The 27,690-nt window shown below is 45.3% G+C and overlaps 1 protein-coding gene across 1 annotated transcript in view; it reads left to right on the top strand.

The window, feature by feature from the left end:
* The window catches only part of LOC144754178 (E3 ubiquitin-protein ligase TRIM39-like), a 260,303-nt gene that overhangs the window by 226,658 nt on the left and 5,955 nt on the right, over positions 1–27,690 (top strand). Inside the window, exon 5 of the mRNA XM_078641760.1 lies at positions 189–238. Within this exon, the coding sequence (XP_078497886.1) occupies positions 189–238 (50 nt within the window). The remainder of the gene's footprint in view (positions 1–188; positions 239–27,690) is intronic.

Raw genomic sequence — 27,690 nt, 5'->3', positions numbered from 1 at the left:
GGTGCTTTTGGATATCGTTAGAGCTGTGACTGTTGTGTATGAACAGTAACTCACACTGAGCTCTAGTCCGCAGGCGCTGCTCTTAATACTGAATATTATTCCAAATATAAGACTTATGTGATGTTCATCCTTTGTTCCTGTAGCTGTCATTGCTCATTAATACAAATATGATGTGTCTGTTATTACAGGTGTGATAATGTGAAGATTCAGTGCCAAGAGGTGGTGAAGAGTTATAAAGGTAAATATCCTTTGTGATGAGGAGCTTTGTATGCTACTGTTCATGAATATGGTGAGGTGTGGTATGGGATAGGAAGGGATGGGATGTGATCGCATGTTGTGGAATGGAATTCTATGTTATGGGATGTTATGGTGGTATGGTATGGAACGTTATGATGGGGTGGAGTGGTGTGCTATGGGGTGGGATCATGGTATAATATGGTATGGTATGGTATTTAATGGTAACTCGAGTCAGGGTAGAGTTAATTGATTTGTTTCTGTAAACTTTGTCTTTTCCGGATTTTTCTAGAAGTTTACAGCTCTCCATTCTGTATATGTGCTGCTGTATTTCCTGGGTTTAAATCATTCTTGCCACTTGGACATTCATGCTCAGTTTATCAGAAATTCAGATGCAGTAATTTCACACCTCACATTAATGATACCACTAGAATGGACATCTGCAAGCTACTCCGTTATTGCAGTATTCTGAGATTTTAACTAACTATTGAATGGGAAATTACCTCGGAATTTGCTATTTACCGCATAACACATTCTATGTTCCAGAGTTCTAGCATCTACACTGACCCAGCGCATGCACCTATACTGACCCAGTGCATGCATCTACTCACACCTATTGCATCTGCCTACATTGATCTTTCACAGGTACCTACACTTCTCTGTTGCATGCACCTACACTGATCTATAGCATGTACATCTTTCCCCCTCTATAGCAATTGTTCCCATAGCTCAGGGTCAGACAAACTTGAGGGATACTCCTTCTCAATCCTTGTCAACACTAGATCACTTTCCTCCACTTGACCTTGAATCTTTGGATTCTATTGCCCGCAAGGTAAAATCTGGGTCTCCTTGCAATCCAGCACCTCCAGAAGTCATGACGTTGGCATCCCAGGTCATCTTACCAACCATAATGGACCTCCTAAATGCCTCGATCATCTCGGGTACTGTCCCTCCTGCCTGGAAGCGAGCCATGGTGCGGGCTCTGCTTAAAAAACCCAATCTGGACCCCACTGACTTCAGTAACTATCGGCCGATTTCTCTACTTCCCTGGGTGAGCAAAGTTCTCGAGAGATACATCAATCTCCAGTTGGTGAATTTTCTCGAGAACAACCAGCTGTTAGACGCCACCCAGACGGGTTTTAGACCCAGACACGGAACAGAGACTGCCCTTCTAGCAGTCACTGAGGAAACCAGAAAAATCTTGGATCAAGGGGGATCAGTGGCAGTGATCCTCCTTTACCTAAGCGCGGCATTCGATACGGTCAGCCATGACACCCTGCTGAGCCGCCTCTCGAGTGTCGGAATAGTGGATAGAGCTTGGCTATGGTTCAAATCTTTTCTGAGCGACAGATCCTTCAAAGTCTTTGATGGAGATGCAGTGTCCACGAGCAGGCCCCTGAGGTGTGGAGTCCCACAAGGCTCCTCCTTAAGCCCTGCACTTTTTAGCATCTACATGAGACCACTAGCTGAGGTTGTTCGTCCATTTGGGGTTATTTCTTGCGCAGACGACACCCAGCTAGTGGTCTCCCTGGCGCAGGAGGCTGGTGTGCCATCTTCAGGTGGGCTAATGAAATGCTTAGAGGAGGTCAAGAGATAGATGACTTCCTCATCCCTTAAGCTCAATGGGGACAAAACGGAGCTGATGCTCCTGGGTCCCACAAACCCCACCTTTTTCAACTCCTTGTGGCCTCCCTGTCTAGGTACCCCCCCAATACCAAAGGACAATATCAAGAGCCTTGGGGTTTGGCTGGACAAGACCCTCTCCTTTAACACCCAGGCTACAAAACTCTCGGCTACCTGCTTTGGACTACTTAGGATGTTAAAGAAAGTCCTCCCGCTTCTGCCTATGGAGGCAAAACAGGTGGCCATCCAAGGTTTGATTCAGTCCCGTTTAGACTTCAACAATGTCCTCTATCTTGGTGCCCCAGAATATGCCTTGCTCAAACAACAGTTAGTTCAGAATTGTGCGGCTCGCACACTGCTCCAGCTGCCACGCAGACAGTCAGTCAAACCTGGGCTGACTAGTCTGCACTGGCTGTCGGTGCGACAAAGAGTCACCTTTAAGGCCATGTGCATCTCTCACCAGGCCTTTTGGGACACAGGACCGATGATTACCCGGGATCTAGTAAAACAGTACCAACCCTGTAGAAACCTCCGCTCCAGCCAATCCTGCATGGCCTTAGTCCCCAGAATAAAAAAGGCAAGAGCTGGCGGCAGGACGTTTATCTACAATGCCGCCAAAACTTGGAACTCACTCCCCTTTCATCTCAGGTCCAACCCTAACCTTTCCTCTTTTTGAAAACAGCTGAAGACTTTTTTGTTTAATGCCCCTCATTAATTCTGTATTTTTTTTTCTTTTTCTTCTCTGTCAAGCAACTCACTCTGGTCTCGCGCAATCGCGCTCTATAAATTTATTTTTCATTTCAATTAATTTCATTTCACTGATCTTTCACATGTACCTACACTGCTCTTTCACATGTACCTACACTGATCAATTGCATGTACCTACACTGATCTATTGCATGTACCTACACTGATCTATCGCATATATCTACACCGACCTATTGCATGCATTACAGTGACCTAGCGCATGCATCCACACTGGCCTAGTGCTTGCACCTACACTAGGATACCTAGGATCTGGTGTAAAATTGATGAGCTGCAACAACCGTTAGACAGTATAAGATATAAGTGATTAGCAGTACTAAAAAGATAAAGGGATGGTATAGCTCTACCATCTTATAATGATCATGAATATATACGAGTATATAAAACATATGATAAAAAGATGCGTACTCCTACGATGCTTCCCTAACGAGCTGTACCTAAATGTACCTAGCATGTGTTATGGAGTTAAGTCAGGAATCCCTCTAGGATTTAGTCAACCCCATTTCCTGAAGTGAGAGACTATGGGACCCTGTTCTGGTCTTGAGCTGGACACCCCGCAAGGGATGTTAGACCACTGCGAGCTGGAGTGTCTGCATGCAGGAACCTCAGCGCCTCTGGTCAGTGTGTCGGCCGGGAAGTCTAGATCTCTTCTGATCTATCTTAACAAGATGTGATGTATATATACCCATAGGTCTCCCCAAGGGTCCTACATCGCTGTATTACTGTGTCGGCCTAAATATGACGTCGGGCATGAACTTTATACATAGATATTTTACAGGAGATGGTCGTCCTGCTGTGCTTCTAAGAATCCTCATGCATAATGTATGAAATCACGGACCAGGGAAAACCGCGTGTTCTGAACGGATTGTCGTATCTAGGTAAAAGGTCCGTCCCTGTAAACCGTGACAAGTGTAATGTAGGGAAGAATATAGGTGAAAGGTAATGGTTACGGGGCCTATATTATGGTACCTATATGGAATATAACAGTAATACTGCATTAGGTAATACTGCATGTGGTAATACTGCATGTGGTAATGCTGCATGTGGCAATGCTGCATGTGGCTATACGGCATGTGTCTATACTGCCCGTGGCTATACTGCCCGTGGCTATACTGCCCGTGGCTATACTGCAGCGTGAGCGTAGTGGGCTGGCCCGGTGTACACCAGGCCAGCGTAGAGTTGTGAATAAAAAGCCTGTTGCGCTGGGCGTGGTTCTCTTCCGTAATGGTCAACGTGTCTTCCAGGGCGGCACCTCTCACCCTGCCACGAGGCCGACACTATGATCGATGGTGCCTACGATCCTGTGCGCCTGCTGCACCCCAGGCTGCTGGTCCCCAGACACATCGTGGCCGCCCCTGCGCACCCAGGCCTCACTGCTCACCTGTTGACACTGGCGTGTGTCAAAGAGGTCCCACCACGTATCGGTGCAAATTCCAAGCCTGAGGCCCGCAACCTTGGCAGCCTCCTCAGACCATCGCTGGCCTCCGCGACTCAGGCCCCCAGCACTCCTTTCTCGTTGACGTACTGCAATGCTGCCTCCAGCTTACACTGCAGTCTAGTAGGTCCCATATTTGGAACTGAGTCTTGATCTCATAATGGCCGAGTTCATATGTTAATGGGACGTTTGATAACATTGTATTCCCTCGATGTGGTGCGACCAACTCTGTGCATGGCATTCCAACGACACATGTCTGTTGTCCCTTGCTGACTACTGTCTTCGGCCTACACTGCTGACAAGTAGCTCACTCATTTGGAAATGAGTCTTGAATTTTCAATGGCAGAGTTCATATCATTGTACCCAAGGAGAGGAGTAAGAGGAAGACGCGGTTCAGTCCGGAAGGAAAAAGGATCATCGTGATGGAGGTGATCGAACACTACCAACAACTGCTCTGATTCCACTAACTCTGTGTTTCGCTAGCCAACGGCACGTGTCTGTGGGCCCCTTCTGATCGCTGCCTCCTGCCTACACTGCTGTCAAGTATGTCACACATTTGGAACTGAGTCTTGATTTATTTATGGCAGAGTTTATACCATTGTACAGGCCTCATCGCAGACTGCATCGCCTTCCAGCTCTGGTGCCACTAACTCTGTGCCCCAAAATTCATGGACACTCTCTGGTTGTGTCGTCTGAGTCTATGGCCTGCGGGTTGTCTTCATCATCATGTAGCTGATACTGACTTGGTGTAAACAATGAGTCTGTAGCATTCATCTCCTCCATATTGCCTGTTTCTTTTTGGTTTTGCCCTCTGCATCATGCCCTGGAAGAACACCTTCCACTGTCCCCCAAAACACTCTGCGACATTCAGCTTTGACATAGACGAGGACCCGCTCAGCTCTCGTGGCCCTACCTCAGTGCACCGCAAGTCACCGTCCCTTGGCAGTGTGCCTGTGCCGGCCGCAGTGCATCCGGGGCCACTAACTCTGTGCAGCTCGAGTCATGGACCCTTACTGTTTGAACTTTGAACTTCTGATTGTTGTAGTTGTTGCCAGCACCAACCACTCCCTGAGGGCTAGCTTACACTCACCCCATACCCATCCAGCACAGGCATCACTGGACATGTGACCCTGGCAATAAAAGGGGCCGGGCGCACGTGCCCGTAGCTAGTTCCACAAACTATCTAAGTGTGTCCGTGTGGTCATTATGTATGCATGAGGGCCCAGGGCCCACCACATTACATTGTGCTGTGTACAGCGGACGCAACCATGTCACCTCAGGCAGTGGGGAAGACCTGGGACATGTAGTTGTGTCGTACCCCCCTGTAAGCGTAAGCAGAGTGGGCTGGCGTACAACAGTCCAGTGTAAGGGTGTGGATGATCACCCAGGGGCACTGGGCGTGGTTACGTTTTGGCCTTGCCAAGGGAGTAACTAATGCGTGGGTCTCTGTTGTAGTGTCGACGCCACCCGTTCCTCAATGGACAGTGTTGCAATGTAGCATGCGCTCAGAGTGCGGGCTCGGCCGAAAGGATAAATGAAGGAGCGGTCCGGGATCATACATGCCAACTGTTGTGTGTGTGTGTGTCACTATTACCGCAGCATAAGCTAAAGGTCTACGCTCAAACGCATCGCGAGTTCAGCCAGCCATGAATTCTACATCTTTGTCCGCCCTATCCTTACCATGGGCCTACACACACATGGCCGCACACCTTCAACGCACAACATCACAGTGTCGTTATCAGGCTTGCGGACATGCGCAGACAGGCATGACAATGATGTGCTTTAGGAGCGCAAGTGATGCAGCTGCTCTATGCACACTAGTGAATAGGCTCGGGGGAGGGAGGAGCAGCAGTGAGGCTACGTGATACACATTGATGTCGCTCATTTGCTACAAGTAGAACATGTCAAATAGGAATCATTAAGTCACACACATCACACACCAATGAACTAGTGAGCCTGCCAACACATCATGCAGAACAACTCAAGGATATGCACTCTGCCCTTGGATGATGACACCCCTCCGAGCCCCGAGCACACAGGCCAAGTGGCAGTACAATTTGGCCCACAAACGCACCAGGGGCATCATGGAACGCAAATTTGGCGTGTTAAAGTCACGCTTCAGGTGCATGGATATCACAGGTGGAAGGCTCCTGTACAGCCTAGACATTGTATGAAAGATGATCATTGCATGTTGTGTGTTGCACAACATATGTGTACGCACCAATGCCCTGTAGTGTAGTTCCTATATCCCTAATAGGCTCTGCGCATTGGAATAACATACACTATAGCTTTGACATAGGACTGAGGTCAGTATGTCTCTATCGAGTAAATTAAACTTAATTGTGTGTGTACCAGCTAACTCAGAGGTCACTAGAAACTTTCTCGAATAAACAAGAAGGGATTAGTCTCTGACAACCCCATAAACATGACAACTTTGTTTCCCCTAGAATCGAAACAATATCTTCAGAGTCGTGAAAACAATAGGTAACTATTTCACTCAGGCAATCGTGCATGCTTCGTTTCTACAGAGTTGCAGAGAAATAGTCAGACAGGTGTTTTCAATAAAAGGGTTCATTGAACAGTCTTATTTCTCATGCATGCATGCATTCTCATTATTACCTCATACGCTGACGACACCCAACTAGTGTTAGCAATACATAATGATGCTGCAAAGGTCGCAGCCAACTTCCAGAAGGGAATGCTTGCCATAAGCTCCTGGATGACTAACAACTCCCTGAGATCGAACTCCTGTAAAACCGAAGTTATAATCTTCGGTAATCTCTCACCTTCATGGTTCTCTTTTCGGTAGCCAACAGACCTAGGTACACCCCCCTCTCCAGTTGCAAAAGTCAGAAACATTGGAGTCATTTTCGACGCCAAACTAACTTTTATGCACCATGCAAATTTGGTGGTATCATCAGCCTTCCATACCATCAAAATAATAAAGAAACTTCTCCCATATCTCCCATCCTCAACCGCCAAAACACTGATCAGTACACTTGTTATGTTCAAAGTAGACTATTATAACGGATTATTCATCAATGCACAAGAAAAAGTTCTCAAAAAACTCCAGCTGATTCAAAACGCAGCTGCTAGGCTGCTGACAGACACTCCTAAATTTAAGCCCATCTCTAACGAAGTCCGCCAACTTCACTGGCTACCAATTAGAAGCAGATCCAAGTTCAAGGCCCTCTGCATTGCTTATAAGGCCATACACACCACTGGTCCTGATTTTCTCAAACAGTCTCTCCGACCCTACAATCCCCCCAGACAATTGTGTTCATCTAATGCTAACCTTCTTACCGTTCCCGCACAAAAAAAGCCTCTTGGGGCAACAGATCATTTATAGCTGCCACTACTAAACTCTGGAACAGGCTACCCTCACACATCAAGACCAGCCCCACCCTGCTCTTCGTTAGGAAGCAGATAAAGATCTGGCTCTTCAATCAGTGATTCATGTTTGCCATCCATGTCATCAGTCCACCAGCGCCGAGACACATTCGGGTATTTGTGCGCTCTACAAAATGCATAGATAAAATAAATATGAACTGCTACAATCGTGAGACAGAATGCGAAATAGAATATGTACAGCGTTGGCAGTAATATAAAATAATATTGTGATATCATTGTTTTGTGGCTATCACATATTCATTAAAATACATACATAAATACCACAGGCTGAAAAATACTCAACTGGTGCTTGTAAATAATCCTACCCCAATGTACCTAACCTAAGTCTAGTACGAGGGAAGAAGGAGGTGCTGTTTTAGCTAAGTTTAGCTTTGCCAAGAATCTGCCAAAGGTTTCTCTATGTTCTAATCGGCTCCATACCTTAGAATGAGAGGGATTGGTATCTCTTTCCCGGGACTCGATCTCTAACACCCCGCAAGGGGAATCTGAAACACTGAAGCTGGATTCTCGGCAGGAGGATGACAGCTTCTGGTCAGTGCGTCAGCTGGAGAGTTGGCTTCCTTTGGTACTTGTTGTGGCGAGCTGCGTCGTGCATGTAGGTAGTCGAACTGCACCGAACCACACCGTGCTATGCCATAGCAAGTGAAGGTATATTTATACATCGAAGGTGTTTAGGAATGCCAGTATTGACGTAAAAGTTGGCTATATGAACGTCATGAATGAACCCCTAAGGAATAGATGTTCATGCATAAAAAATGAGTTCTTGGAGAAATCAATATCCAGGCAAGGGGAAGTCCCTACAGCTCAAGAGTCTGGTTTTCCAAGAAATCGTTTTGACGTAGATGAACGGATGGAAGTAGCCATGCCTGTATTTGGGTAGCATGGGCTATGTCTAAATAAGGGCTGGATTTCTATGCCTATATAAGGGCAATGTGAAATATACCTATATAAGGGCATGAATCGGAAAATTCATACGGAATCTAAATCGATACACAACAGCCCCATGGCTACAAGTGCCAGATGCACCGAACGATGATGAGGAAGATGAGGCAGGTGGACCATACCCCACTGCAGCAGCAGCAGGAACTGCCTACAGGAACACCATCATTTAAAAAAAAATAATAATAATTTTCAAAAACCTTTATTGAATCATTGTACGGTACATCAGTGCAGTATATAGACATAGAATCGTAAGATGCATTACATTGCAAATTTATACCACCTTCCCGTGGCAATGTGTTCATAACAATGCTTCCCCCCCCTCCCAGTGCCCTCACAGCCAATGGAAAAGTCTTTCAGCACAGTCCAGTTTTTAGCCAGTAGGGTTTATTGACGCGTGGTGCAGGTAACCAATTGTTATGCAATATAGGCGGCTTTGGTAGTACAATGCGTAAAAAGACATCTTCAATATACCGCCTCTCTACCCAGTCCCAACTCCCCTCTCCACTCAATCAGCAAGAGTCGACTTAACGCTGTGACTCCTAATAGAACCCCTTTGTGGGTCGGAATTAACACCAGATTGAAAAAACACGTACTTGGACAGTATAGCCTTGAGAAAGTCGCAGGATCACACCCTATAGCGACGAAACACGTGTTGGTTGTGGCAGAGAAAACCAGAATAAAGCGTGACAAGACCAAAGAAAGAAAGAATTGTGTACATTTTGTGACTGAATTATTGTACTTGCTTTCTAACTTGAAGAGAAACCATAATTTACCTTATACGTGTGCTAGTCTAGTCGGGGTGTGATATAACCGGTGCAAACATTTGAAGTGTATGCGGCGTAATCTATTGTTACCGGTAATAGCTTCTTTGTGTATGCAACCTCACTCCCATTGTTCATCAGATAGCAGTACTTCCAGGTCCATTCTTGCCGAACTCTAACCGTTTGGAAGGCATCACCGCCTGTGTATGTTTGTAAAGGAGGGACACAACATTCCTAGGAAGTTCTGTCTGCAGTAGTGCATGTAAGGGATCTAGCGTGGCTGGCTCCTCAGGGAACGCAGGAGTGGCAGCCTTCACACTCTGACGGAGTCGGGCATAAAGGAATGTGTCCATTATTGTTGGTGAGTGATTATCAAAAAACTGTTTCCTAGTGCAGAACGGCCCCCTATATAAAGATCACTCCATGTGGTATAGTTAAGTCCCTCAAGCATCTTGCGGCAAATCCCCTCGCACGTGACTTTAAGTAAAGGGTTTTGGAGCAGAGTCATGCCAGGAGAGTATAGCGTCTGGGATTGCAATATGCGAGTTAGTCGCTGCCATGCTGCGACAATGCAGTCTACAGTAGAAGGGTCTCGGCTACGTTCTTTCACCGACATGAAAAGATAGGCTGCCGGAGGCGTCGGAGCCATGTAACCATCCTCTACCGCTAGGTGAGGCATAAAGGGGGGTGGATGGAACCAATACACCGCGAAGTGAGCCTGCGCTTAATAGTAGTAGAATTCGAAATTAGGCACATCGTACCTTCCCTGACTATAGAGTAGCATCATAGTGCATAAAGTGAGACGCGCCTGCTTCCCCCCCCATATGAGCCTCGTAAGTTGCGTCCGAAGTGCATTGAAGAAAAGACTGCCCGGATGGTACGGTATATTAATAAAGAGGTACAGGAGCTTGGGCAGCAGTACCATCTTGATCAGTGAGATCCGTCCCGCCATGAATAGGGGCAAATGCCCCTATCCATGCCCCTTAGTGATAGAGTCAATGATCTTGCCCATGGCAGTCCCATAGTTCGCTCTCATTAATGCATCTCTGTCCCCAGTAATAGTTATGCCCAGTTACTTGAGTTCCTCCAATTCCCGGACCAGTGGGTAGTCTAGTTGATGCGGTTTAGTGTTATCTGTGAGGGGGAAAACTGCCGACTTGGACCAGTTTATTTGTATACCTGATATAACACCAAATTTAGTGATCTCCCCCAGTATGGGGTTCAGATTGTCTTGGGGTTTGCAAACATACAGTGTCATTTCATCCGCATAAAGCGAGATAAGCAGCTGCCTGGCTGGGTAGATTAGCGCCTTATCATTGTGGTGTTGTCGCAATATAGCGGCTAGAGGTTCTATAGCTAGAGCAAATAAGATGGGGGATAAAGGGCAACCCTGGCGCATTCCCCTAGAAATGGGAAAAGGGGAGGATCTGGCACCATTCAGAAGGACCGACACTACTGGTCGACAGTAAAGCAACTGTATCTATTGGAGGAAGGAGGTGGGTATTCCCATACGGCCCAGTACACCCAACAGGTAATCCCACTCCAGGGAATCAAACGCTTTGGTAGCGTCGAGAAAGACTGTCACTGCAGCGCAGTTGGGGTCTATATCTTGCAAGACCACGGCCAGGGTTCTGAGGTTGTGTGCCGTGGGCCTACTTGGGATGAACCCCGCCTGATCGGGTAGCACGAGGCGCTGCATCAGCAAGTTGAGCCTGGTCGCCAGAACTTTGGCAACAATTTTCATTTTGCAGTTTAATAAAGATAGGGGCCGATATGAGTCGCAGCACGGTAGGGAATACCCTGGTTTAAGTAGGGAGGTGAGTAAGGCCTCGCGCTTGGTCTCCGGTAGGCACCCCTCTTCCCGCGCCGTATAAAAGACTTCCCGGTGAATAGGGGCTAAAATGGGGGCATGCACTTTATAGAATTCTATCGGTAGCCCGTCACACCCCGGGGCGCGCCCCAATTTCATTTGCATGATGGCGTCTGTAATTTCGTCCATTTCAAGGTCCAGGTTCAGGAATTTGCGCTGGGCGTCTCCTAGCCATGCCAATGCTGTATCTTCCAGATAGTCCGTCAGATCCAGCTGGGCACCCCTCTGGGAACAGTAAAGATTGCTATAGTAGTCTCGAAATGTTCTGAGTTGGTCAGGAAGGTTTCTGTGAACGTTACCCTGTGCGTCATGTATGGCTGTTACATAAGTGGGAAATGTAGGGGGCCTAATCGCAGACGCCAGGGCCTTCCCTGGCCGGTCACCCTCACCATACACCCTTCCCCTATGTGTCTTACCCCGAAACCCACTCCCCCATCAGCAAGCTCCTCATACTCTGTCAGTGTGCCGCGTATAGCGGCTCTGAGAGCGTGTCCGTCAGGGTCAGTGTTGATGTTACTTTCCAGCTGCTTGAGTGCTTTTTCCAATTTGTCAAGGTCATTCCGCATTGTCTTAAGAATGCCACCCCTCTTGGAGATGCACCAGCCCCGGGCCGTGACCTTAAATGCCTCCCACACAGTTGTTACGTTAGCAACCAACCCCATATTTCGCTCAAAGAAATCTAGTATTTCCTGGTCTATTTCCGCTTTGAATACTGTGTCCACCAGGTATAGAGGGTTTAGGCGCCAACTTCTGTAGGGGGTAGTGCTGTAGTGGGACCTGTATCTCGACGCAAACAGGTGAGTGGTCAGAGTGCGTACGAGCTAGGTGTATCGCATGTCTCAACCAGTGCGCCATTCCAGCAGACAAGAACACATAATCAAGCCTGGCCCAGGATGCGTGGACAGCCGAGTAATGTGTGCCCTTCCACCCAGCGGGTGCATATGTCTCCAAGTGTCTAGTAGGCAATTGTCAGTTAGGAGCTCTTTTATCGTCTTGTGCGAGTTAGTGTAATGTGTAGGGGAGTCCCTGGATCTATACAGTCGGGGCTGCACAGTTGTGTTAAAATCGCCCCCACAGATCACATAGGTGGCACTTATCTCTTGAATCTTAGCCCATGATCGAAGAAGAGTTTGGGGTTCATCAGTGTTGGGGCCGTAGTAGTTGGCAAAGATCACTTTGTGGGAATGCAGCCGCCCCCATAGAAGACAGTATCCCCCACCTATATCCGCCTCAGTCCCCCCAGTACAAATGCCACACCTCTCTTTACCCAAATTTGTAAGTGGAATAAGATGCGAAGCAGCGATGTGAGGCCCAGCTCGAGGCTAACAGTGGGGTATCTCTGGGGCACAAGCGTGTCTCCTGTAGCAACGCAATCTCAATGTGGTGTCGGTCTAAATAACATAACACTTGTCGTTTCTTCCTCAGATTGTTCAGTCCCCGCACATTCCATGATAATATCTTAACTTTATATATGTCCTGTGCGTCGTCCCCCAGCATCATAGAATCGATGTCCTATACACTTTCGTGCTATTACTACCATTGGTGAGTGAATGAGACGCCATTTGGCACTTGGGAGGTCCCCTCCCACACCGACTCCCCTAACTTGCCGGGTACACAGTCCCCTACCCCCCAAAAAACAACCTGCATAATGCAACTTCCATAGTCCCTCCGTAACAGGTCCATGGGGCGAATGCCCTCATGGGGTTCGCACCAGGGGTACACGACCCGCCCACTGCCCTCCATGCTTTCACCCACTCTCTGTGCCGTCTTACAGCAGACAGCTATGGTGGGACGGAGGCAGAGTGCTGGGCAGAATATGAAAAAGATGCAGTAAACAATTGTTTACATCACCGTCTTGGGTCAAACCTTCAAAAGCAGAGTGTCTGGGAATATCATGAAGAGTTCAGAGTTTGTAGGGTCTTCAACCGGGGTCCGACAGGGGAGAGTGAGATCTGGAGCGATCCCGCGTCCCCGGTCCCGTAGCTGTAGCTTTGCGGTGCCGTTTAAGATAGTCCTCGACCTGTTGCGGGTTCTGAAAAAAATGCTGCTTCCCGTGGTGAGTAATCTTTAGCCTTGCCAGATACAACATGGCATAGGGGATTTCTTGCGTTTGGAGCTTCTTCTTGACGATGTAGAACTTGCGTCGAGCATCTTGTACTGATTGCGTGAAATCCGGGAAAAAAGTCAATGTTATGTTCTCATAATGCACCTGCTTCCTCTCGCGGGCCATATGCAAAACCACATTCCTGTCACGATAGTTCAGAAAGCGGGCTATCACCGGCCGCGGCGCCGCTCCTGGGGAAGGCCGAGCCGCAAGGGATCTGTGTGCGCGTTCCACAGTGAGATGTGCCGAGAAGGAGTCTCTACCGAACAAATCCACCATCAGCTTTTCGATGAAATCCTCAATGCGACCCACATTGGTGGATTCTGCAAGGCCTAGAATACGCACGTTGTTCCGTCTAGAACGCGCTTCCAGGTACTCATTCTTCTCCGCTATAACTCGGAGCAGCTTCTCCATTTGAGTGAGTTGTCCTTTACTGGTATTGCCCACATCCTCCGGGTCCGACACTCTGGTTTCGACTTCCTTAATGCGCTCCTCATGTTGTTCTGGTTTGGTAACTACTGCCTCCATACGCAGGTTCATTGTGTCCATTTTGGCGTCTATGGAAGTGAGGCTTTGCCTCATTCCTGGCAGGAGCTCCTTCCAGTCTTCTTCCGGTTCCCCCGTGGCGCCGGAATCCACGTGTTCCACTGACTGCAATCTGGGCGCTTTTCGCGTTTCAAATGGGATTTTGAAATGTTTGGCTTCTGTGCGCCCCATTTTGGCAAGTGCACTGAGTGTGCCGTCGTAGAGAAGGGAAAGTATATGAAGGGGTCCCAGACCAAAAACACAACAATTACTTAATTTTCACCTAATTAGATAGAATCAAAACAAAAGTAATGGTGGACAGTGTTTTTATTTTCACTGCACCCAAAATCATACATTGGTTATGCATTCGCTAGTATAGTACACAAAATTCAAGTGCGCCCACACAGAAAGGGTGTCTCATGTAAAATGTTCTGTTTAACATGTGTCTTTTCTTGATCTCCTACTTATGGATCAATGATAATGATGGTTTCACTTGTGGATTTGTGCTTAAGGATTTTTTTGATTTTTTTGATTAGTGATGTTAACTAATTGAAATACACCCCCTCCCCTTGCACTCCTTCCCCCTTTCTGTGTGGGCGCACTTGAATTTTGTGTACTATACTAGCGAATGCATAACCAATGTATGATTTTGGGTGCAGTGAAAATAAAAACACTGTCCACCATTACTTTTGTTTTGATTCTATCTAATTAGGTGAAAATTAAGTAATTGTTGTGTTTTTGGTCTGGGACCCCTTCATATACTTCAACTTATTACCCAGGTCCCACTGACCACATGGGTCGAACCCCTCTATTTACCACATACGTCGTAGAGAAGGGGGCTCCTGGGAAGGGGGTCAGGGCTCAACAGTTTTCAATTGACTCCTAGATGCGAGGGATCAAAGCCGGTAATTAGCAGATGGTGCAAGGCAGGTCGCATCAATAGGTGTTTCCCTTAACAGGGACCCCTCCGCTGTGGCTTGAGGACACGCTGGGGCGTCCCCCACATAAGACAGGATCACACACAAACGTGGAGTGCCAAGCAGGAGGCAAGAGGGTGGCCCAGCCCGTGCAGGACCGTGTGGCAATGGGAAAGCAAACAGGCACACCGGGAATCCCAGAAGCTAGGCCCTCGAGTAGTGGGAAACACCAGCATTGGATAGTATCCATCCCCCTCAAAATGGCCGCCGGGTCCCGAAATTGCAGCTGGCAGGTCTAGGCTCGCTATCGTTGGGGCCGATTGTGGCGGCTCTCTGAGGCGTAGCGTGGATGAAGAACAATGGCCTAGGCATGCAGTGGGGGTATTTTATAATAAGAACATTTCTGCAATGTCGGGGAGCTCCCGCTGCAGCTGCGGGTATATCAGCAATGCAAATGGCGGCTGCCCTCCGCCGTAATTGCCGTAGGTTTAAATAATAGTCTCAGGGCTGGTGGTAAGAGCATCCGGCGCGGCCAGCGCTGGCGCCCCGCACAACAACCAGCGTGTTTGGCTCAGAGTCCGGCAGCCCGCCTCAGCTTCACACCGCTGCAGCGACCTCCGCGAGCAGCCCGGCCCGGGTCTCCTCACACCCCCAGATTGCCGGCGTCACTCGCAGATGTCACCAATCCGGGGGGGGTGGGGGGGGCACCTCCAGGCACAGTACTGCACTCCGTGTCTCCCGGCCCAAAGTAGTGAGCGCGATGGAGCTCTCCTGATGCCGGCCGCCCCGCAGAGCACCGCTTCCCTCCGGCAATGCGGCCTCGGACTTTCCCAGCCGCCGCCGCCTCCACGTCTCCGCACACTGTCTGCCTCATCCGTCCAGGATCTCGGCGACCCGCTCCTCAGCAATTTGGCCGTCCAAGCATATAAATCAGGTATCCCCAGATTCAGCGGGATCTAAGGCATCTCGCGGTGCGACCAGATTATCGCATACACCACTGAGGATGGGATTGAAGGATATTTACTGCCTGGCCGGGCTGGAGCCTCACAGGTGCGTGGCCATCTTGGTCGTGCGCCACCTAGCGCCCCAGGAACACCATCATTGACAATTTCTTCACATGAGCACGTCACATTGTGACAGTCCTTAGCAATCATGGACAGTACAAAATGATCTCAGGCACAGCATGTGCAAATAAATTCATTACAACAAACATTCCCTGAGTGCATGTCACTCCTCTGTACAAGCACATCACTCTGACAAGTGTAAGTGCAACATGTACTGCTAACAATTTCATAATTGGAAAATAGATGGTGGATGTGTCACGTCTGTACAGAGAGGCTGTTTAGGGTGTCACTTATTCGAAATGCCATTTCTGTGTGTCAAAGATAGTACGGAATCCCACTCATCAGCGTTTCACATGTGTCCCAAATCATTACATATAAGGCTGTCATTTATGACCTACAATTGACAACAGGCCTTCTTTTGGGGTCAAATATGTACCACCATGATGCAGGGATGCACCCTGTGACTCCAGTCCCACAACATGAGCAACATGGACATAAGGGGGAATCACTGCCCCTACATTCGTCAATACTTTCATACTTGATTAATCATAGACATGACACATCTGTGTGTATTAGTATGCATTATGCACGTTCAGTGGAGTGTTGAAGCTGTCTTAGTACTGGGCCATGCAGACAACACTTTACAATGTTGTCCCGTGGAGGGCAAGCCAGAGTCCTTTAGGGATTGACAAGTTACTCAGAAGGGGAAGAGTTCAGTCCACAGGCTGTTTGCTGTGTCATTGTTAAGCAAACAAAATATGGCAATCCATGTCGCGGTCCAAGGTTAGTGTCGCAGAGTGTATCAGAGGACAGTGGAAGGCGTTATTCCAGGGCATGAAGCAGAGGGGAGAACCAATCAGAAACAAGCCATATGGCGGAGATGAGTGCTACTGCTTCCTTCTTACCACTAAGGCAGATTCATCCTCATCTTCGTCCGCTGACATTTCATGTCCCTCACATGTGGGTGGTGGTGGTTGGTCTGCAGCACTGTGTGACACTGACACATCAGGGGCCCGAGATGTGGATATAGAAGTAGCAGCAGCATTCAACTGCGCAATGTCTTGTGGCATCACTCTGCAGGGCATGAAAGATCCCATCTACAGCTTTCTCGTGTGCTGCCGTGATAGCCATTATATGCGCCTGCATCCGCTCCATGTTCTCCATGACCCGCCTTATGTTTCCCAATTCACGGATGACATCGCTGTAGCCACTCTGACTAGACAGTTATTGTTGTCTCCGAGTCATGACTCCAGCGATGCCAACCATGGATTGTTGGAGGGAACGGTTGGACTGTGGGTGTCCTTAAGGGACTGTATGTGGTCCCTGATGGGACTTAGACACCCAAGTATGGCATCTAGTTTGGCTGCCATAAGGTCGAACCCCACCTGCACCTGTTCAGCCAGTTCCTTCTGGCGGTCTAACACACGCCGTTGGAACGCCATTTGTTCTTCGGTGTGGTGGTGGGTGCTTCCTGCTGTGTCGTCTGTGCAGGGGGTGGGCTCACTTCAATGGTGATGGGATGTCCTGCTACTGGAGGTGGGGTTTTGAGACTGTCCATGAACCGTTGGAGTTTGTCGTAGTCGTTGTCCTGGGGGTCGTCTCCACCATCACTAACGTGATGTAGGGTCTGCTCTGCAGGAGGTGCTGGTTGTCTCTCTGCAATGTAAAGGGGATATGCAGTTTCACAGTGTATTTACGCATTGGCGAAGTTTACATACAGACTGCATGACAATGTACATTGTGACTGTGAGGAGATGCCTGTTTGATGCGGGACAGTGGACATTTGTACCACATCACGGATGTGAGTTGTACTCGTACATTGTCATCTCACAGTTTTTTTTCTCTGCTTTTATGGTGCATTTTCCCGCATGACGCGTGGGAATTGCAGGCCTGTCGCTGGTTATTGCTGATTTTTGTATCTCGGTTTGGGACATCACCGCTTTTTTCACATTCATGTTTCGAATTTTTTAACACGGTCATTTGACGCGTTATCGTGAGACTATCGCATGGTACCCCCGTGTTGAGAATGCAACGCTAACACAGCGTTATTTTCCCAGTGATAGACTGCGATGTGAAAAATTGCATTAAGCTAATTTTGCAATAATTATCACACGTTCTTGAGAATATTCCCAGTAGTGTACTGACTAATATAATTTAATTTCAAGCAGCTCTGTCACTCTGTACCATCAAATGCAGTGTACTGCCTTGTACTGCAAATCTTGGCGTGACCTTGTCACTCTGAACTATCTAATGCAGTGTACTGAATAGTACTGTATACCTTGTAGTAGCTTTGTCACTCTGTGACATCTAATGCACTGTAATGACTAGTGCTGTGCATCTCCTAGTAGCCCTGTCACTCTGTACCATCTAATACTGTGTAGTGACTAGTACTGTACACCTAGGAGTAGCTATGTCACTGTTTGATATCTAATGCAGTGTACTGACTAGTACAATATACCTTCTAGTAGCTCTCTTTCTCTGTACCATTCAATGCAGTGTTCTTACTGGTACTGTATTCCTTGGAGTAACTTTGTCACTCTGTACCATCTAATGCACTGTAATGACTAGTACTGTATGCCTTCTAGTAGTCCTGTCACTCTGTACCATCTAATACTGTGTACTGACTAGTAATGTGTACCTTGGAGTAGCTCTGCCATCTAATGCAGTGTACTGACTAGTACAGTATGCCTTCTAGTAGGTCTCGTACTCTGTACCATCCAATGCAGTGTCTTGATTAGTACTGTATACCTTGGAGTAGCTCTGTTGCTCAGTAGCATCTAAAGTAGTGTACTTAGTAGTACAGTTTACTTTCTAGTAGCTCTGTCACTATGCACCATCCAATCCAGTGTACTAACTAGTACTGTATACCTTGGAGTGGCTTTGTTACATTGTGCCATCTAATGCAGTTTACTAACTAGTTCAGTGCACCTTCTAGTAGATCTGTCACTCTGTACCATCTAATACAGTGAACTGACTAGTACAGTACACCTTCTAGTAGCTTGTTGTACTCTAAACGATTTAATGCAGTGTACTGACTAGTACAGTGTAATTTGAGGCAACCCTGTCACTCTGTACCATCTAATTCAGTGTCCTAACTTGTACAGTATACATTCTAGTAGCTCTGCCACTCTGTACCATCTAAAGCAGTGTACTGACTAGTACTGTATACGTTGGAGTAGGTATATCACTATTTGCCATCTAATGCAGTATACTGACTTGTACAGCATCCCTTCTAGTAGCTCTCTTACTCTGTACCATCCGGTGCAGTGTACTGACTAGTACTGTATATGTTTTAAGTAGCTCTGTTGGCCTATACCCTCTAATGAAGTGTACTCACTAGTGCTGTATGCCTTGAAGGGGCTCTTTCACTCTGTACCATCTGATGCAGTGTACTGAGTAGTTCTGTATATCTTGGAGTAGGTATGTTACTATTTGCCATCTAATGCAGAGTACTAACTAGTACAGTATATCTTCTAATAGCTCTCTTATTCTGTACCATCCAATGCACTGTACTGACTAGTACTGTATACGTTGGAGTAGCTCTGTTGGTCTGTAGCTCTGGCACACTGTGCCATCTAATGCTGTGTACTGACTAGTACTGTATGCTTGGAGGGTTTCTGTCACTCTGTACCATCTGATGTAGTGTACTGAGTAGTACTGTATAGCGTAGAGTAGATAGGTCACTCTTTGTCATCTAATGAAGTGTACTGACTAGTACTGTATGTCTTGGAGTAGCTATGTTGCTCTGTACCATGTAAAGTAGTGTACTGGGTAGTACAATTAACCTTCTAGTAGCTCTGTCACTCTGCACCATCTAATGCAGTGTACTGACTAGTACTGTATACCTTGGAGTGGTATTGTCACTCTGTACCCTCTGATGTTGTGTACTGACTAGTACACTACACCTTCTAGTAGCTCTGTCACTATTTACCATCTAATACAGTGAACTGATTAGTAAAGTATATTCAAATGTTGACAGTGAACCCCCGATGCTGGCTCGCACCTAGCCTAATATACCCAATATATCACTTTTAGAACAAGGGGGAATGTACCCCAAAATGTGTGCACTCAAACCAAGCACCCACTGTCCAGGTGTGGTCCTACTAGACCAAACATATTCCACATATAGAACAAGTGGTGCACCAAAACATTAATACATTAAAAATTATACAATCTGTATCCCACATTTGTTCTTCAAGTTGTCTTTTATTGATCAGGAGTATCAAACAACATATAAAGTAGACCAGCCAACGCGTTTTGTCCAAAGAGATGGACTTCTTCTGGAACTCGGTCAGCTCAATCACTTCAGTAATAATTTAAATAGTTGTAACGGCTATATGCAAAGACATTTCTGATATGGATATTTCTTGCTGATATCCCATGTGGTGTTCTACTTGTTGCTGGTCTACCCACAATTTTGGGCTTTTATATTCCGGAAGGCTATAGACGATACCCTATACTCAGCATTGGCGTCTCATGTGGTGCTGAGCAGTGTTATCATAGGATCACATTGATTTATCGACCTTTTTGAATTGTGTTTTCTCTACCTGGATTAAGGATGAAGTATCTCCTTAGGATGCATTATATCCACCCAGCAACTGGTCTTTGGAAATAGTCGTTACAACTATTTAAATTATTATCGAAGTGATTGAGTTGACCGAGTTCCAGTCATCCATTCTGGCCACAGATATATTGGCCCATCGCTTTGAACTTTATCGCTTTTACCCTGAAGAAGTCCATATCTTTGGACACAATAGAAACACATACTAATATTAGAAGGGAAAAAAACATTATTTTAGAACGGGGCTTTTATCGTCCATTTGCTTGTCAGTTAGGACAGTAGCTAGAAATTAGGATCACACTCTGCTTGAGCTGACTTACACCATTATAAGCATGAATGTCATACCATGATCACAATAAATTGAAGATGGGGACATTGGTCCTGTCTTTCTCTCTTTCACCCGATTATTGCCATATTCGCCTTTCCTGTTCACTATGAGGTCTTTGGGACAAAGATGTGCCCATGTGGAATCTGTGCACTTCGATAGTCACGGATAGTTTCATTTGTTGTAATACTGAGCACGTTCTGGAGATGTCAGGATTTTCCCATCGTTTGGGGCTGTAAATATAGGGCGACACTTATGCTCACTACAACTTTTTGTACGAAAAGGTCACATTGTTATGTGACATGTTTCACCTAAACAGTCACTGGGTGTTCACTATGCCATGATAAAGTCTTTTAGAAGGTAGTATTGGATCGGCTGATCCTATACACATTTGTCTTTCTTGTAGCCCTGAAGAAGTCGATTGGGTTATTTCCCACAATGAAACAAGTGTTGGCTGGGCAATTTCGTTTGAAATAAAGGAACAGAAGAACACCTAACGACTAATTATTGAAAAAGCTAAAACAATAATTGATCTTACTGTGTTGTACATACTACATAGATGCAATTATGTCATGGGATGTAGATTTAGACACTAATGTTGGCAATACCAGCGTGTGCATAGGACAAGTGTTACAGTTCAATAGTGGACCGTGCAAACGGTCCAGTGGCAGGGTTTAGGGTGTGCATTTCCCTCACCTTTTGCACCGCATAGATAGTGAACACCAAATTACGCACACTCAGAAGGCGCCAGTTCAACACTTATCCCAAACCACCCCACCTTTTGTTTTACGTCTTGAGGAACAAATTGGGAATACAGATTGTAGAATTGTTAATGTATTAATGTGTTGGTTCACCAATTGCTCTCTGTGTGGAATGTGATTAGTAAAGTATACCTTCTAGTGGCTCTCGTACTCTGTGCCATCTAATTCAGAGAAATTACTGTTAATTTACACCTTCTAGTAGCTTTCTTACTCTGTACCTTCTAATGCAGTGTACTTAATTGTACTGTATGCCTTGGAGTAGCTCTGTCACTCTTTGCCATCTTGTACAGTATACCTTCTAGTAGCTCTCTTCCTCTGTACCATCCAATTTCAGTGTACTGTATACCTTGGAGTAAGTATGTTTCTCCCTACTATCAAAAGTAGTATACGGAGTAGTAGAGTTTACCTTCTAGTAGCTCTGTCACCCTTCACCATCTAACGCAGTGTACTGACTAGTACTGTATTCCTTGGAGTGGCTTTCTCACCCTGTACCATCTAATGCAGTGTACTGACTAGACCAGTACACCTTCTAGTAGATTTATCACTCTGTACCATCTAATACAGTGAACTGACTAGTACAGTACACATTCTATAGTTCTGCCATTCTGTACTATCTAAAGCAGTATTATGATTAGTACAGTATACCTTGGAGTAGGTATGTCAGTATTTGTCATATAATCCACTGTACTGACTAGTACAGTATACATTCTAGTAGCTATCTTACTCTGTACCATCCGGTGCAATGTACTGACTAGTACAGTTTATCTTCTAGTAGCTCTGTCACTCTGTACCATCTCATGCAGTGTACTAACTAGTACTGTATACCTTGGAGTACGTCTGTAAATCTGTCCCGTCTAATATAGTGAACTGACTAGTACAGTACACCTAGTAACTCTCACTAGTACAGTACACCTAGTAACTCTCTTACTCTGTGCCAACTAATGCAGTGTACTGACTAGTACAGTACACCTATTAGCCCTGTCACTCTGTACCATTGAATGCAGTGTACTGACTAGTACTGTAAACGTTGAGTAGCTTTGTAACTATGTACAATCTAATGCAACGTACTGAGTAGTAATGTATACCTAGGAGTAGGTCTGTCAATCTGTACCATCTAATTTAGTGTACTGACTAGCACAGTACACCTTCTAGTAGCTGTCAGTCAGTACCATCTAATACAGTGAACTTACTAGCACAGTACACATTCTAGTAGCTCACTTACTTTGTGACATATAGTGCAGTGTACTGACTAGTACAGTCTACCTTATAGTGGTTCTGCTACTCTGTTATATCTAATGCAGTGCACTGTCTAGTACTGTATACCTTGGAGTAGCTCTGTCACTCTTTGACATCTAATGCATTGTGCTGACTAGTTCAGTATACCTTCTAGTAGCTCTCTTACTCTGTACCATTCAATTCAGTGTACTTGGTAGTACGGTATACCTTGGAGTATCTGTCACTCTGTACCATCTAATGCAGTGTACTGACTAGTACAGTATACTTTGAAGTAGCTCTGTGACTCTGTACCATCTGCTGCGGTATACTGACGAGTACAGTACACCTTCTTTTCCACTCTGTACCATCTAATACAGTGAACTGACTTGCACAGTGCACCTTCTAGTACCTCTGTCACTCATTACCATCTATTGCAGTGGACTGTCACTCTGTGTCATCGAATACAGTGTAATGACTAGTACATTCTACCTTTTAGTAGCCCTGTCACTCTACCATGGAATGCAGTGTACTGACAATACCTTGGTGTGGCTCTACCACGCTGTACCATTTAACCCCTTCACTGCGGCGGCTATTCCGCCGCAGTGCTAAGGGGGCGGGGCGGCCGCGCGGCGGCCGCATGCTGGTGACGGAACCGCTCCGTCACCAGCGTCGGTTGAGCTATGCTGATGACGGAGCGGTTCCGTCATGGCCCGCCCGCCCGCTCAATAGAACACTCAGCGCAGGCGCGGAATTTGCACCGTGCATGAGCGTTCTATGGAGCGGGGCGGGCCATGACGGAACCGCTCCGTCATCAGCACAGCGCACCCGCAGCTGATGACGGAGCGGTTCCGTCATTAGCGTGTAAGGGGTTAAGAAGCATGCTCAGTAGTACTAAACACCTTGGAGTAGGTATATCACGCTTTGTCATATAATGCAGTGTACTGACTGGTACAGTATTCCTTTGAGTAGCTCTCTTACTCTGTACAATCCAATGCACTATACTGATTAGTACTGTATACCTTGGAGTAGCCCTGTTGATCTGTATCCTCTAATGTAGTTTACTGACTAGTACTATAGGAGTTGGAGTATGTATGTCACTCTGTACCATCTAATATAGTATACTAACTAGTACAGTATACCTTCTACTAGCTCTGTTACTCTGTACCATCTAATACAATGAATTGACTAGGACAGTACACCTTCTAGTATTGCTCTTACTCTATACCGTCCAATGCAGTGTACTGGCTAGTGCAGTACTCCTTCAAGTAGCTCTGTTACTCCGTATGATCTAATATAGTGAACTATCTAGTACAGTCCACCTTCTAGTATCTCTATTGTCTCTACCATCTAATGCGGTGTACTGATTAGTACAGTATACCTCCTAGTAGCTTTATCACTCTGTACTATCTAATGCAGTATACTGATTACTACTGAATACCTTCTAGTAGCTCCGTACCAGTATACTGACTAGTACTTTATACCTTGGAGTGGCTCTGTCACTCTGAACCATATTATGTAGTGTACTGAGTAGTACTGTATACCTTTTTTTATTGCAATCCATATAACACGCTTTTTTAACCCATAAATATATCAATAAAAATGCATTAAATTTGACAATAGTAATACAGAATTGTTGAATAGAACAGATTTACAGAGGGAGTAAATCCTAAAATCCATAAGGATAAACAGTATAAACATTTAAGCCAGTGTACAAAAAGCTAAGAAAAAACCGTATCCACTGCCGGTTATAAATATAAACTAAACAATTGATTAAACCTTGAGTACCCAAGCTTGTACCTAAATATCAGTGAGTATGTGGAAAATACTAAGCAATCCTAAATTCAATGATGTAACTGAATTGCAAGAGAATATCAAATGTTGCATAATAAATTAAAATCCTGGTATTGCCGGACATAGATATTAAACATAGTGGCACTACCTCCTAAAAATACGCTGAATTTTGAGATCTTAATCAAAATAAGCTGCCCAGATCCTCTCTAATTTCTTAAGTCCCCCAATTTGTAATGCATAGGTTTGTTCACTCTTTTTAACTAACTTCATTTTTCAGACCCATTCATGGACAGATGGTATGAGATCTGATCGCCATCTTTGAAGCAGAAGTGATCTGGCTACAGACATTGCAATATATAATAATTTGACAAGCTTGTCTGGGAAAAGAAGGTCTGGGTCGAAGCCAAATATTATTAGCCAAGTACTCGATCCTATTAAAATACCACATTCACACTCCAGATAAAAAATATATCATTCCAGAACCTCTGGATCAAGAGGCATTGTAGTATAATATGTGCCCAGTTGGCTTAAGAATGTTTAAGGCAATGGTAGCACTGCGCTGGTTGGTTAGTAGACGTCTTAGACAGAAAAAGTGGAGTTCTATAAAGTTTCCATTTACTAAAAAATAACATCCTTTGCCAATTAGCTCCCCTTGACGAGCTGAAATTAAGATTGTTGACTGCTAACCACATACTCGCTGAGATTTCCATTCCCTCATGCTTAGGCCATTGCAAAATGGCTTTCGTCTCCAAATCAATACACTTGATGGAAGCTAAGCGCTTTTTCCATTCCCCAGGTTTCTTAAATGCTGTATCTTCTAATAATTCGTATACTAAGGATTTTATTTCACTGATCTGGACCAAATCAAGTTTATTCAGGAATTTGCTAAAACAATTATATAACCCAAGAAGAAAGAATTCCTGAACTATCAAATGAGACATTTCAGCTACGCTCAGCCATCTATCATTCCTCAAAATTTTTTGAGATTTTCTGGAATCCAGCATTGGCCCATTTTTATGTTATTACTGAAGATTCTCTAATCCCAGATAATAAAATAGGGCCAGATTACGGGGTTGAGGAGTTGATTGCAGGGATAGAGTATCTTCTATAACAAGCCTGCAGTTTTTGGAAAAAACACTGTACACACTTACATCTTACTAATTTAGGCGATTTAAGAATTGTTGATGGGCAGTGGATCTGATATTCATTGCAAATTAAATTCATAAAATAGTTAATAAAAAGATTTGATTGTAGTTCCGGCTTAAATCTCGATATATATATAGTGCAAAAAATGCAGAGTAATAATCCATCAGATTGGGGAGAGCTAATCCTCCGTTTTTCAGCTCTTCGTATAAAGTGCTTAGTGCAATTCGAGGGGCCTTCTTTGCTCAAAGGAAGGCTGTAAACATAGACTCTATTTTGGTAAAAAAGGAGCTGATTAAAATACAGGAAATCACCGAGAAAAGGAATTTGAATAGTGGATGGACAGTCTTTTTCCTCAAAGCAACCCTATGCAAGATGGTTAATGGGAGAGAGCTCTATCGAAGGAATAAGTCCTGAACTTTTCGTAAAAGTGGGGCGAAATTCAAATTGTATAAATCAACTATTTGTGCTGAAAAATAAACACCCAGATACCTCTTAGGTTTTAAACGACAAAGAATATCGGGGTGTAGATCCATACATGCTCCCCCACACTGTATGATTTCTGTCTTTTTTTAAAATTATTTTATATCCACCTAATGCCTCAACCTCCTTGAAGATCTGAAAAGTTTTTGCTTGGGCTTCCTTCTCAGGCTTTATAATAAGCATGGTGTCATGGCCATATAGTTTCAATTTCGCCATAGTGGGAAGTGGAGGGCAGATATCAATACTATTCATAATAGCAATCGCTAATGGCTCGATTAAAAAAAGCGAATAGTACCAGAGACAAAGGGCACCCTTGTCTAGTCCCCCATTTAACCTTAACCTGACCAGCCTCTGAGGTGTTAATGATTACATTGGCTTCAGCATTTAGATATAAATTCTGAACCAACCCCGTTATTTTGGGAGGTATGCCAACATTTTGCAGAATAAAAAATAGGGCCTCCCAGACAACTAGGTCAAATGCCTTTCTGGGCGTCTAAAAGGAGGACTAGAGCAGGTATCCTCTTAGTCTCAAAATAATCCAAAGCTTCCGTTAAATAGTGCGTATTTGTGCCATGCTGCCTGCCAGCATAAAACCATTTTGGTCAGGGTGAATCTAATGCGAGGCATTTCGATTAAAATGATTAGCTTGGTGATTATTTTATAGTCAGAATTTAATAACGTGATGGGGCAGTAAGAATTAGTATCTTCGCTATCCTTTCCCTTTTTCAAAAAGCTGACTATATTCCCATTTTTGAATGAAAATGGTATCGCCCCACCTTCTAAAATCGAATTAGCTAACAGTGAAAAATAATCCAAAATGGCACTACGAAAGACTTAAAATAATTATGCAGGGAAGCTTTGCCGCTCTGAAGATTTTTTATGACCCCCTTCTGCTCAACTTTTGTAAAGGGCCTTGCCATACTTATTTTCTCCATATCCGAGAGTACCGGCAATTCATTTCTCTGGAGGAACGTTCTCAGGGATGTGATATTAATAATCTGTTGTTGGCCGTATATAGACCTATAATGTTGTAACATTATATCACCTATTTTTACGGGTTCGTCAGTGCAAGAAGCAGTTGAAGGACATTTTAATTCAGTTATCTGGTTAGTAACAGCCTGTTCCCTTGCATGCTATGCAAGGAACCTACCAGTAATTACTTTCTTCATAAATGTTTTATCTATGGTGCTGGTAAAAGGATTCTCTCTTAAGATAGTATCTTTCACTAAGATCCCGTTTAGCCTGATCAAGCTGCCACTGGTTAAGAACTGTGGGGCTGATAAGAAATGTGTCGAGAGACCTTTGTACTGTCTGCTCTAGGGATCGTTTTACTGCCTTATCTTTCCTAAGGTTATCAGCATCGTTCCCAATGGCTAGCCTTTGAATGAAAGCCTTGAGTGAATCCCAAACCACATATAAAGTTGCAGAGTAAAGAGCACCCAGTTTTCTTCTGATAATATTGCCTGCTTAACATCCATCTTTTAGGAGTCCTAACGGTAACTCAAGAATCAACATTGCATGGTCTGAGAATCCATTCTGAAGGATTCTCTGCTGGCTTAAACTCAGTCTCCTAGAAGTAAGAAACAAATCGATGCGTGATGGGGTATGAAATCTGCCTGACAAACAGGTAGAGGCAATCATTGTTGGGAATGCCGCCCTCCAAGGATCCAATAGGTCCAGAGTAGAGCCATAATTTTGTATAACTCTTAGAGTTCTAGGTTTCAGCTGTTTTTTGGACAGAGCAGAGGAGTCGATTTTAG

Source organism: Lissotriton helveticus, chromosome 5_1 (assembly GCF_964261635.1).
Source record: "Lissotriton helveticus chromosome 5_1, aLisHel1.1, whole genome shotgun sequence".
In the NCBI taxonomy this organism is placed as follows: Eukaryota; Metazoa; Chordata; class Amphibia; order Caudata; family Salamandridae; genus Lissotriton; species Lissotriton helveticus.
Note: the sequence above shows the minus strand (reverse complement) of the source record. Positions and strands in the feature narration are given on the sequence as shown.